Below are 16,706 nucleotides of genomic sequence, written 5' to 3' on the forward strand. Positions count from 1 at the left end.
CCTGTCGAAGGCTTGCGACGTCTCTCTCTCTACTTTCTCTCACTACTCTCTCCACTCTCTCTCACTACTTTCTCTCTCTTTCTCTCTCTTTCTCTCTCTACTCTCTCTTTCTCTCTCACTACTTTCTCTCACTACTCTCTTCTCTCTGAGAGGTCGATTCGTGTTCTAGTTTACTGGTTCGGCAATTGAAAGAAGTGATGATTATTTCAGGGATCGTTCTTGGTACTGCCCCCATTCATTAGCCAGTTTTTGAGGGGGGTAATTTTCTTTCTTTTCTCAAGGTTAGACGGGCCTGATCTTCCGATCGTCTATTTTGTGTTTGCAAATATAATTTCCGTTGAATTTTCTGGTTTCCGATTTCGTATTTGACGACTAAAAGAAGAGTTTACTTCGGAATCATAAATACGTGCATGGGAAAAAATTACTTTGGGGGCTTTAAAAAGATTTAACCATAAATCGCCTGTCGTACTTTGGAATCTAGCTTTTGCAAATTATATTTTCTGCTTGATCTCAAGTTTTAAGAGAAAATTTTGAACTCCCCCAGGTAAATTATTACAAAATCTCTCTTCTCTCAAAAGCTTATAGATCGTTTTGACAAAGAATTTATTGTTTTCAATTATAGGTCTACTTCTCTCATCTTCTAAATGGGTCTCCTGTCCTCTTGAGATTCAGTGACGAATGGACAAGATTAGGTGTTTGTCTGGATCTGTCCATAGCTCCCTGCGGGCTAGCGTTTTCTTATTTGACATCGCAAGAGTAGTGGAGGAGTTGATATTGAATAGTTTGGACGCGGACGCTAGCAAGGTATCTTTGTCCTCACCAGTTTTTTATTACTATGTCTCAGTATCCTACTCTTATTTTTGAGAAAAAATTTCTTGATATAGTATGCTTTTCCGTTCAGCACAAGTTCATGATAACCCAGATCTGCAGAATGATCTTTGTCGATTTGCATCTAAACTTAGTTTTGCTTCTCTATTCTATCGTAGAATCACACTATGCATATGCGTTTGTTATCGCTCGTGTGTCGAACTTCTTGGTTTTCTGCTGTAGTGAATTTATTTGAAAAGGTTTTTAAACTAATGTAGATGAAATAAATGAATACGCAAAAACTCAATAAGTTAAGATATTCAACTTTTTTATTTCTATATTTTAAGTCGTGTCATCAGTTTAGTAAATATTGTTTACTTTTCAGGTTGACGTTTTTGTGAATATTAAAGCCTGTTATGTCAGAGTTGAGGATAATGGTGCTTCCCTGACTGTATTTTTTGGTAAAAAAGGCCTTTTTCCTAGTTGATCGTCTTTTATTTGAACTGGCCACAGGATTTGGTGTTACACGTGATGAGTTGTCTATACTCGGCGAAAGATACGGTATGTTTCCGTTGTCATAAAACAATATCACATACAGTGTGCATATGATCTGTACGGTAGTTTTCTTTTGACCAGTAACATCTTAAAGTTCACGCTTTAAAATATTGGTTGTCATTCTACTTCCCATTTGTTGATAATTCTCTGCTCTTAATTTTCTCCTTTTAATACTGCATCATAATTTGTATTATTTTTAGTTTTTTTCAAATAAAACTCATTGTTTGCTCTTACATTTGTAACTTGAAAATAATAAAAACGTATTTTTCAACATTGAAGGACGTTCCTATTTGGAAAGCTTATATTTAACCGAAAATAGTGTATACTTAGATGAAAATTTGTTCCAGTGTCACTATGTCTGAATAAATATCTTTTTTCTTGCTCTTTGTATGGAAGTCTTTTGTGTCATTTGTAGCTTTATTTGTAAGTTCAGGGTTTCTCGCTGAAAAGAAAATCTGAGGTCGAATTGTGTTTTACTTTTTGAGGAGGTAAAAATTATAATCTTCACTTTTTATTTAAAAAAAAAAGTATAATCTTCACTTTAAATAAGCTGGCTGGAACTCTTTCGGAATCTGTTTATTTTTTGTGTTTTGTTTCTGAGAGACGCTTCTCTTTAACTGGAAGTACTGCATGCCCAATTACTCTTTCTTTTCCTAAATCGAACCGGAAAATAGAATCACTATAACCCACAGATATCTTACATTTTTCGGTCAGTTTCATCTGTATATGTAGATGTTTATGGTTAACAGTCTGCTTCCAACTCCTGTGCATTCAAATGCGGTCGATTTGTCCGCACGAAAAAGTTGGTTATTTGATTCTAATTTTAAGGATTTGTCATTTTCAATTGCAGCTTAGTGTTTATGTCTTTTATTGGGAACTTATAGTTTTTTATAGTCTTCCTAATGTTTAATACACTTTTTTCTACAGCAACTTCTAAACAGCCTTTTGGCGCGGATGATTATGTGGGTGACCTTGGCTCAAAGGGAGAGGCCTTAAGTTCCCTTTCTGACATTTCTCTCCTCGAGGTTGTGACAAGGGCTCGTGGTAGACCTAATGCCTATCGCAAAGTCATGAAGGTATGTGACAAACTTCCACTGAAGTTGGCGTTCCAAAGTTATGAAATGGATGTTTATTGACTCCTTACATTTTTAAAAAAGGGCCAGAAATGCTTATTTCTTGGGCTTGAGGAGAACAGACAAGATGTTGGTACAACAGGTAATTATAATTCTCTGCTTTCAGCTTGATACTCATTTATTGTGTTACATTATAGTCCGAAATTATCTTCAATGAATGAGGGATGATTGGTTTTTCAATGTAAGTGAATCATAACGAAAATTATATGGGAGAAGAAATTATCCATGACAGTCTGAAATGGTTGGACAGGGAAATTTAAAAAGATATTTAATTGCTTCTGTTCTAATTTTAGTGATAGTTATTTTTTCTGATTGTTGGAAGAAATCCAGCAAAAAAGCTTTCTTTGGGGCATTTAATTCATATTAAGATTTCAATTATATTCATTCAATAGCTTCCATTGCATTATATATTGAATGATGCTCATTCATCTGAAAACATGTTCAGAGTATCTCTTATCCTTTATATATATATTAAAGCAATTATTCTTTATATTTTATGTTACCCCATTTGTCTTTGTGAAACATTTGAAGACAATGATAAATGTTTCTCTTATGAGTTGCAGTTATTGTTCGAGACTTATTTTACAATCAACCAGTCAGGAGAAAATCCATGCTGGCCAGGTTTCATCTAACCCGATTAATCTGCATTCTCTGTAGTATCATAGATTTTTAAATAATTGCATTACTGTGATTTGTTGTGGCAGCCCCAAGAAGGTTCTGCTCTCTCTTAGGAAATGCATTCTCCAGGCTGCTCTAGTCCACCCAACCGTTTCGTTCACCTTAACTGATCTTGAAAGGTTTGTTTTCTCTTATGAATATTAAATTCTGATCTTTTTTTGGAAATTTTTGGCTGCTTTTTTAGCTCAGTAATGAATGACATTTAGGATCTTCCATTTCTTTAAAAAGGAAATTTAAAAGTTTAACGACGGAATTTCAATTTATTTCAAATTTTAATGATTGAAGTAATCACAATGCAGTGACAGTGAACTATTTCACACTGTTGGGTCGTCGTCACCTCTCTCGTTGGTATCCAGCTATCTTGGCGTCGATATTTCTAGTTCTTTCCATAAGGTCAGCTACATGGGTAAGAACTTGAAGCTGAATGGTTTCTTGTCAGGGCCATGTGGTGCAGGACTCATGAAGGTACGGTGGGTTTCATGAACTTCTGTTTCTATCGGTCTTCAGTGAATTCTATTAGACCAGTCATCTCTCTCCACCATCTCTCTATTTTGCAGGCTTTCCAATACCTTTGTATCCTTCCAGTTTTATGAAGATTGACGCTTCCAGTCTGACTCTTGTTTCGAAGTTTTCTTTTACATATTTTTTCTAGACATCAACTCCAGACTTGTCTCCAGAGGTCCTATTCATAAGCTTATAAATACTTTAGCATCAGGGGCCCCATATTATTTCAAAATTTTGAACGAACCGGAAGCCCCCTATGTGAAAAGACTGCGGACTCAGGATTGTCCTGCATATTTGTTAAATCTCTGTTGCCCCGTGTCCAGCTACGATCTGACCTTTGAGCCCTCAAAGACTGGAGTAGAATTCAAGGTCATTCTTCTCTACTTTCTTTTGTGTCCTTTTCTGGTAGATATTCATAATTAGTTTTCACCCTATCACAGAAATCTATGATTCCTGACATGTTTTTTATGTCAATTTCTAGATGCATATTTCTTTTTTTTCAGAGGAAAGTAGTGAATGTATATGAATATAAAACGAGAGAAGTGCATCATATTTCACTGGTCATATGGAGCTACCGGTGTATACAATCAAAGGAGTACTGTTTTAATTGATCGCTGCCTCTTGTCAGATCCCTATTAAACTTAATGTCCACGTGCATTTAGTTTTGCTCACTCGCTCTCTCTCTCTCTCTCCCTCCCTCCCTCCTATCTTTATGTATCAATATAACCATCATCTGGTTTAAGGAAGTTAACTTCTGTTTCTTATCCCTGGTTTCTTCAAGTACTCCAGAAAATATTATAATGAACTAAACCTTTTTCCAGGCAGTCTCGAGGGCGAGATGAAGAGAGAGAAAGATGTCAAGGACGATGAGGAAGAGGTACAGAGATATCGAGGTCCATAGGGGGGAGCGAAAGAGGTGTCGATTTTCAGTATGGTAGACTGAGACTCAGGCACACTGGCAAAGAAAGATAGAAACCAAGGGGTATGATGTCGAGATTGATTTTGGGGAGAGAGAGAGCCAAGGAGAGGCATGATGGCAGGAAGAATGTCGCCAAGAATAGGAGATCATGTCCTGTGGAAGAAGGAGAGGGAGAAAAAGAGAGGGAAACTCACAATTCAGACTCATCACACCCTTCTGATGAAAGCCAGGGCCTTAAATAGGGGATTGCTTCCTTACCAGGCTGGTGCTTCTCGTAGACTCAGCCTGGTATCATATCAGCTCGCTTGTAAAATCAGCTCACTTGTAAATCATTCAACATGTGCATTTATTTAGTCATTTTATTAAGCTCTTATAACCACTTTGTTGCGATTGTGGGGAGATAATACATTTTTATCTAAATATAATCTTCAGCGGATTTTATGGAGGAAATGAAGCGGAAATTCTCTTTGCTGCTCTTTATTTGATATCGCACTCCTTATCTCCAGTAACACAAAATGACATTAAACTTGACTCCGTGCTTTTTTCCTGTCCTAACTCATATTCCTTTTTCTCATCCAGGATTGGTCTTGTATTTTATCTTTCATTGAGCAAGCTGTTTGGTTTTCGTGGGAGCAAAGTCCAGAGCAGTCATTCGTAGGTGAAAGCTCAAATGATCCAACGTAATTCATCACTTTCAAAAATCACCCATGTGATTTCCTCCACGCAGGAAAGTTCAACGAAAAGAGAGGCATCTCTTCCATTGAAACTGAAGTCGAAACAGGAGGTAGTAGCTTCTGCGTCCCAAAATTTCAGTCGCATTGGGAGCGTTGGAGTTTTTTTACCTCAAAATTATATCCATTTGTCTCCTAATTTTTGTTCAACAATAACATATCCCTAAACTAAATAGCCATTCTCTGCGCATCTTGTGCTTTGTATTATGTCTAGCGGTGTGTTGAAATAATTTGTTGTCTGGAATAATTTTGAATGGATCAGCAAATGTATATTTGAAAAATATGAGTTTGTGTTATTGAGCATGCAGGTGCTCCTTGAGGAGCGTGTTATCTGTGTTGTGATTTGGAAATGGGAGTTTTGCTTGAAGTGCCTTTCTTGTTATATGAATAATTTTTCAAAGGACTTTTGGAGACCTTTCCAAATGACAACGACATCTCCGACTACTCTTTGGAAAAACCCAAGAATTACATGGATCTCTTAAACAAAGGAGACGCAAAACCATCCATTTAGTCCAGTTGATATGACTGCTATTGCCAGAACGAAAGTTAAACAACATTCTTCATCCGGGCTCGCAATCGTTGATTTAAGTTTAATTTTTTTTATTATTTATTTAAATAACTCGGGAAAATGTGTGCTCTACATTATGTGGTTAATTTATAATCCATTGATCTCTAATGCCTCTTTTTTAAGGAATTTTGTTATCCTTAATTGTCGTAAGATATTGCTAAGGTTCCAAAAATATGTTGGATCTTTCTTCTGTTTCTAATGATATTTCTTTCTAGACGTCCTATGGTTAATCTTCATCTGATTCACATATATATGTGCTATAGGTATATTGAGGGCCTCTATTGACTTGGTCGAGAAAGCTCATTGTTCACTGGATAAGGAAAAATCCTTGGTCGGCATCTCAGCTGAGGCGAAATATGAAATAGAAAATTTGAAAACAGAGGTACATGATGATGATTCTCTTATTGATCCTTTCAAGACAAAGAGATCCAAATCTAGAGGGGATGGGGGTATTCCAAATAATAATAATGACACTCTTTGGTTCTCTGGGGGCAATTTTTTCGGAAAAAGTCAAGAATTTCCTGATCAGAGAGAGCAAATGGAGTTGGCCAAAGATGAAGGCGAAACCCTATTTGATGACTTGACAAATCGTGAGTCTAAATGGAGCTTTCCCTTGTTGACACGCTGTGGTCAAGGTCAGCATAAACATCGGAAGGTACCTTATTCCCCGAGAGATTTTGGAGAGTACATGGATAAGTTTTCCTATGGAATGGAAAACACAAGAGATGAATTCCGAGCTGGAGATGTTAACTCTTCCAGAGGTTTTTTCTCTCGAGACTATCTTGTGGATGATGATATTTGTTCGGACATAAGTAATGCTACTGAGACTAATATACGACCCTGTCAAGGATCTAGAGTCTGTAGCTTGTCCGATTCAGATGATGATGATTTATCTTGGCTCATTGGACAAGAAGATTCCGAATATTTCAACACAAATTTTGGAAAATGTTGGGTTTCATCGTCCTTGGGAGGTGATAATGATTCTAAAACAGGATTAACCCTCGATGAGAACTCTTGGAGAGGTCTTCAATTGAAAAGCAATTACAGCAGTGGAATTGGTGATCACAGGCATGCCCAAGTATCTGAGACAAATACAGAAAACTACCTAAACCTTGACTCCAGCCGTGTGAAAAACACAAAGAGGAGGAGTCATTCAGCCCCTCCAATGTATAAATTGAAGAGCAAGATCCCTGTCCTTCCGTTTCATGAATTTTTGAGCTGTAACAATCAAAGTATTCAGCGATCAGATAAGGAGGCTAATTTTTCAGGTTTCCTTTTATTTCTTTGCTTTCCTGTTTTTTGGGTGTGACGGTGAAAATCATCGTTGTCAGCTTAACTGACAATGAGGATGAGAATTTCTACGCTGCTTCTTGTTATCTGAGTGAGGTTGCAGAGAGAGAGTGACGAGAGGCGATTAAGAGACATAATTGTCATTGTCATCCAACCTTTCAGCAGGGGACAATGAGGGTTTCGTCACTGTCATTGTCATCCTGACAGCAGTAAATTGCTTGGGAGATGATTACTCATTTTCATCTACTATGACGAACAATAACTTTTCCACATGCCTATTTCCTAAGTTGCCTCTTTATGGCATTGGCCAGTGATTGCTTCTCAACCTATGACTGACGAAACTTTGGATGGGATGAATACCCATGGGGAACTTACAGAAGGTGAGAGACCTTGCTTATTGTTACATCTTTTAGTTTGAAATCTGATGATTTATGCGGGCGCTCAATTCGACATGCAGGTGATGATGCCTTGGATTTTTTAAATGCTAACCAGATTAAGTGGCGGAGGAACGAGTCCTTACAGAGGGCATCAGTCCTGGCAGTTACGAATTCTCATGTGCTAGTTGTCACGCAACTTTCTTTCTCTTCTAAACACGGGTGATTTCGTCTTTTTGCATGGTGCAGAATAATAGGGATCAAGTACTTTCTACCAACGATCCCATACTCGATCTATCAGCTGGGAGGTTACAGATGCCTGGAAACTCCTTAATACCTGAGTCCATTTGTCGGGAAACACTTCAAGATGCGAAAGTTCTTCTACAAGTAGATCGGAAATTTATACCAGCAACTGCTGGTGAGGTTCTTATTGCCATTGACCAGGTGTGACCTTTTTATCTGGTTGACCTTTTAGCTAATCGTGTAGTATATTTTTTCCATCAGCCCGTTTCATGATTTCGACCATAAGAAAATGAAGATTAATTAGCTGTCCTTGATTGGTGCAAATTTCCCCTTTAAATACGTCATAGTTATATATGATCTCTGGAATGTAAGGATATGTTCTGAATTTCAGAAGACAATTTCGTCGTCAGTTCCCATTGGATTGAATTTATATATTTTCTATAACATGATCATCAACCCTGTTGGGGTGTTATTTTCCCTTGTGCACTTCCCCTTGTGCTCATTCAGAAGGCTCGTACTTCAGATAACACTGATCTGAATAAATTTAATGTTTTGGCTCATTACAGCATGCTGCTGATGAACGTATCCGTGTGGAAGAATTGCGCCAGAAGGTCTGAAAGCTTCTTTTCAGATCCGATAAGCTTCCCATTTTGTGTTTTGTACTGACGAGGGCTTTATATCCTTGAAACTATAGATTATGTCTGGTGAAGGATGCTCCATCACCTACCTTGACTCAGAGAAGGAACTTGTACGTTACCATTTCCGGGTCCTTTATTTAATTCACTCTTTTATTCATATTTTTTTAGTGTTATTTTCGAATGTCTGCCATTATTGTCACAGGGACTTCCTGAAATTGGGTTGCAGCTCGTACAAAACTATGCAGACCAGATTAAAAGATGGGGATGGATATGCAGTTTCCATGTCCCTCACTCAGGATCATTTGCAAGGTATTTTTATTATTGTTTTAGGACTACACTTGAAGCCGAGAGCCACCTAAGGCCACAATAAATGTCCCTTCATTTAATTTTGCTTTTTTTCTCCCTTGATCGTAGAACTTTTTGTTACAGATCCCTTATCGGGAATCTTATTTTCTGCAGGAACCTTAGCTTACTTAAAAAGGAGAAGAAATGTAGCATCACCCTTACCGCTGTAATGTTCATCTTTATACTTCAATTTTTTAGACAGATTGTTAAAAATGAAATGTTTTTGTTTCCCTGCATTTTCATACATTTATAGGATTGGATACCATGATTTCAATTCGAATATCTACCAGGCACATGTTTATTGATCATAGTTATTTGATGTTATTCTGATTGTTTTACCTATTCGATTTTGAAATAATGGTTGCCCTCGTCTCAGAGCACCGGATTTATTTTGAAAGTTTTTATTTTTCAGATTTGTAGATTATGGCTAAAAAAGTTATATGTAAAAAAACAAGGGTTAATGTCACGGTACAGCCCAAACCAGGTCGAAAGTCTGCGATCTAACCTTAGCTTTTTTTTTGGTACGGTATATCCCAAACTCACTAAGTCGTCTGCGATATATCCTGGTGATGGCGTGGAGTCCATCGTGGCTGCCAGGTGGATCTCCGGCCAGATTTTTACCTGGTGGAACCCACCTGGCAGCCATGCTGGATTCCACGTCATCACTGGGATATGTCGACCTGCCAAGGGTTTTTCGGTAAGAGAGAGGGGCATTCTAGAGAGAGACGGCCTAGAGAGAGAGGAGAGAGAGTTTCTAGAGAGAGAGAAAGAGAGAGAGGCATTTTGTAGAGAGAGAAAGGGAGAGAGACCCGACCAGAGTCCGGCAGAACGCCTCTCTCTCTAGAACACCTCTCTTTCTAGAGAGAGAGAGGTCGGGTCTCTCTAGAGGGCCTCTCTCTAGAGAGACCCGACCGGAGTCCGGCAGAACGCCTCTCTCTCTAGAACACCTCTCTTTCTAGAGAGAGAGAGAGGTCGGGTCTCTCTAGAGCGCCTCTCTCTCCCTTTCTCTCTCTAAAAAATGCCTCTCTCTCTAGAACCCCTCTCTTTCTCTCTCTAGAACCTCTCTCTCTAGGCCGCCTCTCTCTCTCTCTCTAGAATGCCCCTCTCTCTCTTATCGAAAAACCCTTGGCAGGTCGACATATCCCGGTGATGACGTGGAATCCAGCATGGCTGCCAGGTGGGTTCCGCCAGGTCAAAATCTGGCCGGAGATCCACCTGGCAGCCACGATGGACTCCACGCCATCACCAGGATATATCGCAGACGACTTAGTGAGTTTGGGATATACCGTACCAAAAAAAAAGCTAAGGTTAGATCGCAGACTTTCGACCTGGTTTGGGCTGTACCGTGATATTAACCCAAAAAACAATTCAAGAAAATAATGGCTTAAATGTTTGAGTAATGATCATCATTTAATGGGTTTAACATTTATGACGAGTTTATGGGTATTTTAATTTTTTTTAGAGAGTCAAATTATGGCATTGAACGTCCATACTCGTCACTGTTCAATTATTTTAATTTTCAGTTATTTCTGTTTCTCAACACTTTTCAGGCTCTTACCTGTATTACAATGTTTTTTCTTGAAAGATGCATTAGAATGTTTTATGAGTAAAATTTTTCTAATTACGTTTTTCCCGGGTAATTATTTAGACTATTTTGAATTTATTTCCACTGCATACAAAATTTCGTGTTCTAATTTCATCACCAATATTGACCGTTGCAGGTCCCTTGTATCCTGGGAATAAATTTGTCTGAAAAAGACCTTTTGGAATATCTAGAGCAGGTAATATCTTAGCACCCAGTTTCATCTTGACGATAACTCTTACTATTTCAAATCGGATAAATTTTGACAGTTCTTCTTGTTAGATGTTAAGTTGTAATTTGAAGACTTGAGTAATGGAATGAATTTATAGCTACTCTTTCCCATTGTTTATAAACTTATTTTGTTAATTCCTCCACAGCTCTCAGAAACCGATGGCGCTTCCAGCATGCCACCTTCTGTCCTCCGCCTTCTCAACTTTAAAGCCTGCAGAGGTTTGTCGCCTCTCTCTCTCTCTATCTTCAATGGCAGCCAAAGGAAATCCCTTACATTCTACTATATGATTTTTTTTTCCTTTTTAAAAAATAGGGAAGAGCAATGATCAACCTGATGCTATTGATAAATCTGTGTCAGAAGTAGGGGTGTTTTTCTAATTTGCTTTGTTATAATTCCTATCCTTAAGTGGCCCTGTCTGTATATGATGTGGCCATGTCTGTATATGATGTGTACATATTGTTCGCATTTTTTAATGAAACAGGTGGTCCACCGGTTTCTAGGTGGGCTGCCCTACTTTTCCTTCAAAAAAAAAAAATTCCTATCCTTAAATAAGAGTCGGGAGAACTAGACACAGGTAATACCATTACATCTAACAATCTGAATTCCGGTTGATCACAGATTCAGGTGATCTTCCCTCTTTTTCTTCAGAAAAAATCTAAGAATCTGAACCGGCACGGTGGTTTTCAGAATGCCTGATGAAACAAAGTATAAGATTGTGTTAAGATGAGGTTTTTTATGTGGATTATTTGCCTTTGGAAACCTTGTTATTCGAATGCTTTCTGCATAATTTTCTTTTTTGGCAATTATATAGTTTTCTAGCCAATGCCTTTTTCAAAGAACATGTTAGTGTCTCCCATGTTTCCATTTCTATTTCAGAGGAAATTAACTTATGAAGCAGGTCCTTACGATGCAACAAAATTCCATGATTGATGGCATAGTACTTGCGAGTGAAGTGTCCGTAGAACAAACATTTTTTATTATTTTTCTTAAATCATGTGCCGTTTATAAAATATCGTGTGTCGAAATCGTCGTGATGTAGAATATATGGTTTTTTAGGAAAAATATCTGAGAAATTTACAGTATTTATCATGCCAACAAAATAAAAATCTGACCCATCAACAAATTCATTAGGAGCCATAATGTTTGGAGACCCGTTGTTGCCCTCGGAATGCTCCTTGATCGTCGAGGAGCTCAAGGAAACATCCCTCTGTTTCCAGGTTGGATTATTTTTTATTTTATTTTTTCACATTTATAAGTGGTTCATGATTCATGCTGGAAAAAAAAACTTTCCTGATAAAAAAATCTAAATTTGTAAAATAAGCCTAAGTTTCCATTTTTAGTGTGCTCATGGGCGGCCCACAACCGTCCCCCTCGTCAACCTCCCTGAGCTGCACAGACGATTGGCAAAACTACGTCTCCAGTCCGGCGGGCAGACGGCCACATGGCACGGGCTACGGCACCACAAGCCTGACGTTGACCGGGCCCGAACCCGTTTGACATTAGCCAAGAAATTCCAACATGGCTGAGGAGCATATTCTGCGAATAATCAAGAAACCATAATAAAGTTTAGGTTCTAAACTCCAGGTGGGCTGCTTCTTCTGCCCTTCCTTATTTTGTAATATATATTTTTCTGTGCATTATGATTTGATTTTTCTTCAGATTATTCCAGGGAAAATATCGAAAGAATGCTCAGTGCCTGACTTGATTCCGTACGGTGGTACAAAGGTTGAAGGTCAGCTTTCTTTTCTACATTTTCACATTTTATTCCTTCTAGAAAGCGCTTGACCGACGTTAATAATCGAATAGAATAAAAAAACTTGCCTTTATTCTTCATCACTTTTGTTAGAAACTCCCATGTTGCATGACAGGGACATGCCACGAGAAACGAAAAGAATTATAAAAGAGAAGGAAAAAAGGCTTAATATAATAAAATACCTTTGTGTTTACGCCCCTTCCTTCACACCCTCGACGTAACGCTCTATTATCTCCACTTGCGGAAAATCGGTGAAATATCCTTTTCCAGCAGTCAACCCTTCTCTAGCTGCAAGTTCCTCAACCCTGCGCTGGACTTGGTCAGCGTTGACTTTGACCGGGTCGAGCAAGTTACAGGCGACTTCCGTTGACTTCTCGCCGTGGGCGAGAGCCATGGCCTGGACCGAGTCCAGCCCACCCCCTCTCCCACTAACCAGCCTGGAAATCCTTTTGACTGGCCCAAGGTCTGTTGACTGGATGGGAATATTGTAGTTGTCGACCCATTTCGTTGCGCCGATGACCACAACGCCGGTTGACTTTGACGCTTTACTGGGGCCCACATCTGGCTTTACGGTCTGTGCCTCGAGTTCGAGGGATCCGGCCCACTCCTTGCCCTGAGAGTTGGGCCTGAAATAGCCCAATTCTCTTCTCAGCGAGTCCAGGGTCCGGCCCTCTTCGTGCGCCGCTCCGTACAAATACGTGGGTACTGCGTAAAGTCAACGGTGTAAAATGTTCGAGAAATTATAATATTGCGATAAAGTTCACTTTAGTATATTAATTTGTAAATAACTGTTCTTCTGAAATTGTCATCATTCGGGGTAAAAGACGTGATCAATTAAAGAGGCTTGGTATTGGCGTAGAAAACATGAATGATCTCATTTAGATACCTGGCTAAATTAGTTAATCACAATCTTTTATCTTCTCCTTCTAGAGAATGCGATAGTCAAAATAATTTTTTTCTTAAAGATTCATTCGCAGAACCAGTATTCTGTGTAAAAGGGGTATTTTTTAGTTACGTCGTGTTAATCCCAATAGATTTAATAAAATTGGTCATAATGTAAAAGGTTTTTTCCTTGAATGGTGATTTCGAGAAATGTTGGTTATCATTAATTCCATATTAAGCCATAGGATTAACCTAAGAGAGTTTCTTCATCACATGATGTCATTTTGTTTTCCAGAGGATAATGTAGAAAAACTGGGTTTCTATTCCTCAAGGAATATAAAAAAAAGCATGAGCCTATGAAGACTAGCCTTCATGTGTAATTGAGCTCATTTTAATTTCAAGGGAATGGCCTTGAAAATTAGCTTAGCACTTTGTTTCATCGTTTGATGAAAAGAAAGTAATCTTAAAACAACAAATATCGTATAAGTCAGTTATTTATTGGCAAGAACTGATATAAATTGGAATTGAAACACCAAAAAATAAAGGTGTTATGAATCTCATACTATTCTCAAGGATCTACCTGGAAACTTAGTGGCGGTATTTGTTTCATAGACTCGTTGCGATATTTGTTTCATAGAATTAAAACGTGGAAAGTAGATGACATTTATTTTTTAGCAGATAAAAAAACCAAGTGCGAATAAAAGATGAAGATTATGCGCAATTACTAAAATTCACCATGCAAATTAGTTCAAAACGTAGTTTCATCTTCTCATTCAAGAGAAAGAAACTCATTTAAAACAAATAAAGACAGTACATTATATGTGTTTACCAGCAAGAAAACATGGTCTAAATGAGGAGAAATCCACTGACCTTCAAGGTTTTGGCCAATATTGATTGCCACAGATTTAGCAACAGATGCAACCTGATTCAAGGAGGCCAGAGAAAGAGGATGAAAGCAGATGTGATCCACAACTCCTAGACGAGGATGACTCCCTCTCTGGACCTGAAGATCAATTGTTCTCAACGCCTCTTTCACCATATCAAACACTGCATTCTTCAGAGGGTTAGAACCAGTCGAAGCTTCTTCCATGGGGAGTTGAGAAACAAGAGTATATCCCACTCTGTTGTAAGCATCGTCTGTAAATTTGTTCACAATCACCACCTCGGGGAAGATCTTCACAGCCCTTTCGATTGATTCCAGGGATGAGATGTTTCGGCTTTCGGAGATGTAGACCTTGCAGCAAGCGAGAAGCGATTTCATTGTTCTTCTGACCTGTGCGATTCGACGAAGAACAAGAGTGTTATTCATATATGAAGAAAATCAAAGGTAAGCGTGTTGGAATTTGAACTATAACCCTAAAAAATTAGAATTTGAAGGGACATTCAATCTCGATCTTGTGTTTACTCTGCGCTGGGAAAAGGCCAAATTTACTATAATTTTTTGTTTCTTGATTCCTCAAAAGACGGACACAGACTCACGATCCGCTCAGAAAGACCAGGGAGAAGCGATTTCATTGTTTTTTAAATCAATGAGTTTCAAAAAGGAGTAAGATTGCGAGAAATTTCACGAAATTGAAGAACGCCGGGTCGGAAGTCCGAGCTAGAACCGATTTCGCGATGTCCATCGAAAAAACTGAAGAATCACCTGATTCCGCCACTAAAAGACGGCGAAATCAACAGAAAATACCACAAATGGAGCAAAAAAAAGCGTCTAAAATTCAGAAGAGTGCCTGTAAGAAAAAAAAAACTCAACATCGATTGAAAAACTGAAGAATCACCTGATTCCGCCACTAAAAGACGGCGAAATCAACGGAAAATACCACAGATGGAGCAAAAAAAGCGTCTAAATTCAGAAGAGTGCCTGTAAGGAAAAAAAAACTCAACATCGATTGAAAAACTGAAGAAACAACTGATTCCGCCACTAAAAGACGGCGAAATCAACAGAAAATACCACAGATGGAGCAAAAAAAGCGTCTAAATTCAGAAGAGTGCTTGTAAGGAAAAAAAAACTCAACATCGATTGAAAAACTGAAGAATCACCTGGTTCCGCGACTAAAAGACAGCGAAATCAACAGAAAATACCACAGATGGAACAAAAAAAACGTCTAAATTCAGAAGAGTGCATGTAAAAAAAAAAGATAAACATCGATCGGAAAACTGAAGAATCACCTGATTCCGCGACTAAAAGATGGCGAAATCAACCAAAAGTACCAAAGATCAACCGAACCAGCGGCGGAAGAAGACAGCTTCAAGCAACAGATGAAGACGATTTGCAGAAGAACGTCGATCACAGAGAGGATCAGCCTCCGCCAATCTCCGCCATAGACGATGTTGGAATGGAGATAAAACGGATAGAACACGAAGGCGGGTCCCCCCCCTCTTCTTTTCCCGCCAAACTCAAATCCTCTGCCAGAAACCGTTGGGTTTATTTATATACCTGTAAATTTTGAAATGAAGAGAGTGGAAAGAAATCAGAGAGCTGAAGAGTGAGAAAGAAGTGAGACTGTGAGAGGGGGAGAGTGTGAAAGAGAGAATGAATGAGAGAGAAAGAGAGAGAAGGGGAGAGAGTTAGATAGAGAATGCGTGACTAGGGATTGAAAGTTTGTCGTTTGTTTTCGGACGAATGATGTTCGTCGATGAAGGAACAGCCAGAAATAGATGTTTGTGTTTGTGTTCGTGTTCGTGTTCATGTTCATGTTCGTGTTAGTGTTCGTATTCGTGTTTGTGTTTGTACTCGTGTTCGTGTTTGTGTTTGTGTTCGTGTTCGTGTTTGTGTTTGTGTTCGTGTTCGTGTTTGTGTTTGTGTTTGCGTTCGTGTTTGTTCGTGTTAGTGTTAGTGTTTGTGTTTGTGTTAGTGTTCATGTTCGTGTTAGTGTTAGTGTTCGTGTTAGTGTTCATGTTCGTGTTTGTGTTAGTGCTTGTGTTAGTGTTCGTGTTAGTGTCCGTGATAGTGTTCGAGTTTGTGTTCGTGTTATCTCTTGAGAGTTAATCACTTATCACGCATGACTTGAAGTAGGAGTTCATCCATTGCATCTCTCCACTGCACATCGAAGGGGGTCACTCAATCATCTGCTGCCCCCACTCTTGTGCATCCATATATGTTCCGAAAACCTCATTTTTGTCTCCTGGCATTTGCCAACCATTCGCGAACATTATTTGCCTTGGATTTTCCTGTTTGCCAAGGTTTGCACATTTGGGGACAGACTAAAATTTTCCAATCCCCGTGTCTGTGAGTGACAGAGAGAGTGAGAGAAGGAAAAAGAGAGAGATGGAGAGAGGGAGAAGGAGAGAGGGGTGAGACTGAGAGAGAATGAGAGTGAAAGAGGGAGAGAGAGAGAAAGGAAGAGAATTGGGGAAGGGGAGACTGAGAGTGAGAGAAGTAGAAAATGAGAGTGGGAGCGCAAGAGGGAGCGATAGAGTGCAAAAAGAAAGGAGTGAGAGTGGGAGAGGGGAACAGAGAGAGAGAGAGAGA

General features: G+C 38.9%; 2 protein-coding genes across 7 annotated transcripts; one reads left to right on the forward strand and one right to left on the reverse strand.

Moving 5' to 3' along the window:
* Window positions 1-12,125, forward strand: MLH3 (MUTL protein homolog 3). 5 transcript variants are annotated; one of them, XM_078576752.1, is made up of 25 exons: window positions 1-281; window positions 623-804; window positions 1,193-1,244; window positions 1,321-1,368; window positions 2,290-2,438; window positions 2,520-2,577; window positions 3,059-3,116; window positions 3,200-3,292; window positions 3,473-3,638; window positions 3,731-3,746; window positions 3,826-4,046; window positions 5,176-5,254; window positions 5,324-5,380; window positions 6,159-7,163; window positions 7,497-7,565; window positions 7,643-7,725; window positions 7,809-8,003; window positions 8,369-8,413; window positions 8,497-8,550; window positions 8,643-8,749; window positions 8,900-8,951; window positions 10,507-10,566; window positions 10,745-10,817; window positions 11,731-11,816; window positions 11,940-12,125. In XM_078576752.1, exons 2-25 carry the CDS (start codon window positions 679-681, stop codon window positions 12,123-12,125), a joined length of 3,138 nt encoding a protein of 1,045 aa, XP_078432878.1. In that variant the 5' UTR covers window positions 1-281; window positions 623-678. The 5 variants fall into 5 exon arrangements, with proteins under 5 accessions (XP_078432878.1, XP_078432879.1, XP_078432880.1 ...); XM_078576753.1 differs by having other exon boundaries at window positions 673-804; XM_078576754.1 differs by having other exon boundaries at window positions 1-258.
* Window positions 11,870-15,628, reverse strand: LOC144704351 (folic acid binding / transferase). 2 transcript variants are annotated; one of them, XM_078576759.1, is made up of 5 exons: window positions 15,404-15,628; window positions 14,105-14,507; window positions 12,535-13,057; window positions 12,421-12,435; window positions 11,870-12,135 (listed from the first exon to the last, which is right to left on the reverse strand). In XM_078576759.1, exons 2-3 carry the CDS (start codon window positions 14,493-14,495, stop codon window positions 12,543-12,545), a joined length of 906 nt encoding a protein of 301 aa, XP_078432885.1. In that variant the 5' UTR covers window positions 14,496-14,507; window positions 15,404-15,628; the 3' UTR covers window positions 11,870-12,135; window positions 12,421-12,435; window positions 12,535-12,542. The 2 variants fall into 2 exon arrangements, with proteins under 2 accessions (XP_078432885.1, XP_078432884.1); XM_078576758.1 differs by lacking the exon at window positions 12,421-12,435.
* Window positions 15,629-16,706: the final 1,078 nt, after the last annotated feature.

The sequence above is a fragment of the Wolffia australiana genome, chromosome 6, assembly GCF_029677425.1.
Source record: "Wolffia australiana isolate 7733 chromosome 6, ASM2967742v1".
NCBI classification, from domain to species: domain Eukaryota; kingdom Viridiplantae; phylum Streptophyta; class Magnoliopsida; order Alismatales; family Araceae; genus Wolffia; species Wolffia australiana.

What these genes read in the sequence shown, in the direction of transcription:
- LOC144704351 (XM_078576758.1), bottom strand. Translation starts at nt 14,495, where the DNA reads ATGAAATCGCTTCTCGCTTGCTGCAAGGTCTACATCTCCGAAAGCCGA. An exon ending in TATTGGCCAAAACCTTGAAG is followed by an intron (nt 13,058 to 14,104) that starts GTCAGTGGATTT and finishes GACTTTACGCAG; the next exon opens with TACCCACGTATTTGTACGGA.
- MLH3 (XM_078576752.1), top strand. Translation starts at nt 679, where the DNA reads ATGGACAAGATTAGGTGTTTGTCTGGATCTGTCCATAGCTCCCTGCGG. An exon ending in ACCTTAACTGATCTTGAAAG is followed by an intron (nt 3,293 to 3,472) that starts GTTTGTTTTCTC and finishes ATCACAATGCAG; the next exon opens with TGACAGTGAACTATTTCACA. An exon ending in TAAGGAGGCTAATTTTTCAG is followed by an intron (nt 7,164 to 7,496) that starts GTTTCCTTTTAT and finishes GGCATTGGCCAG; the next exon opens with TGATTGCTTCTCAACCTATG.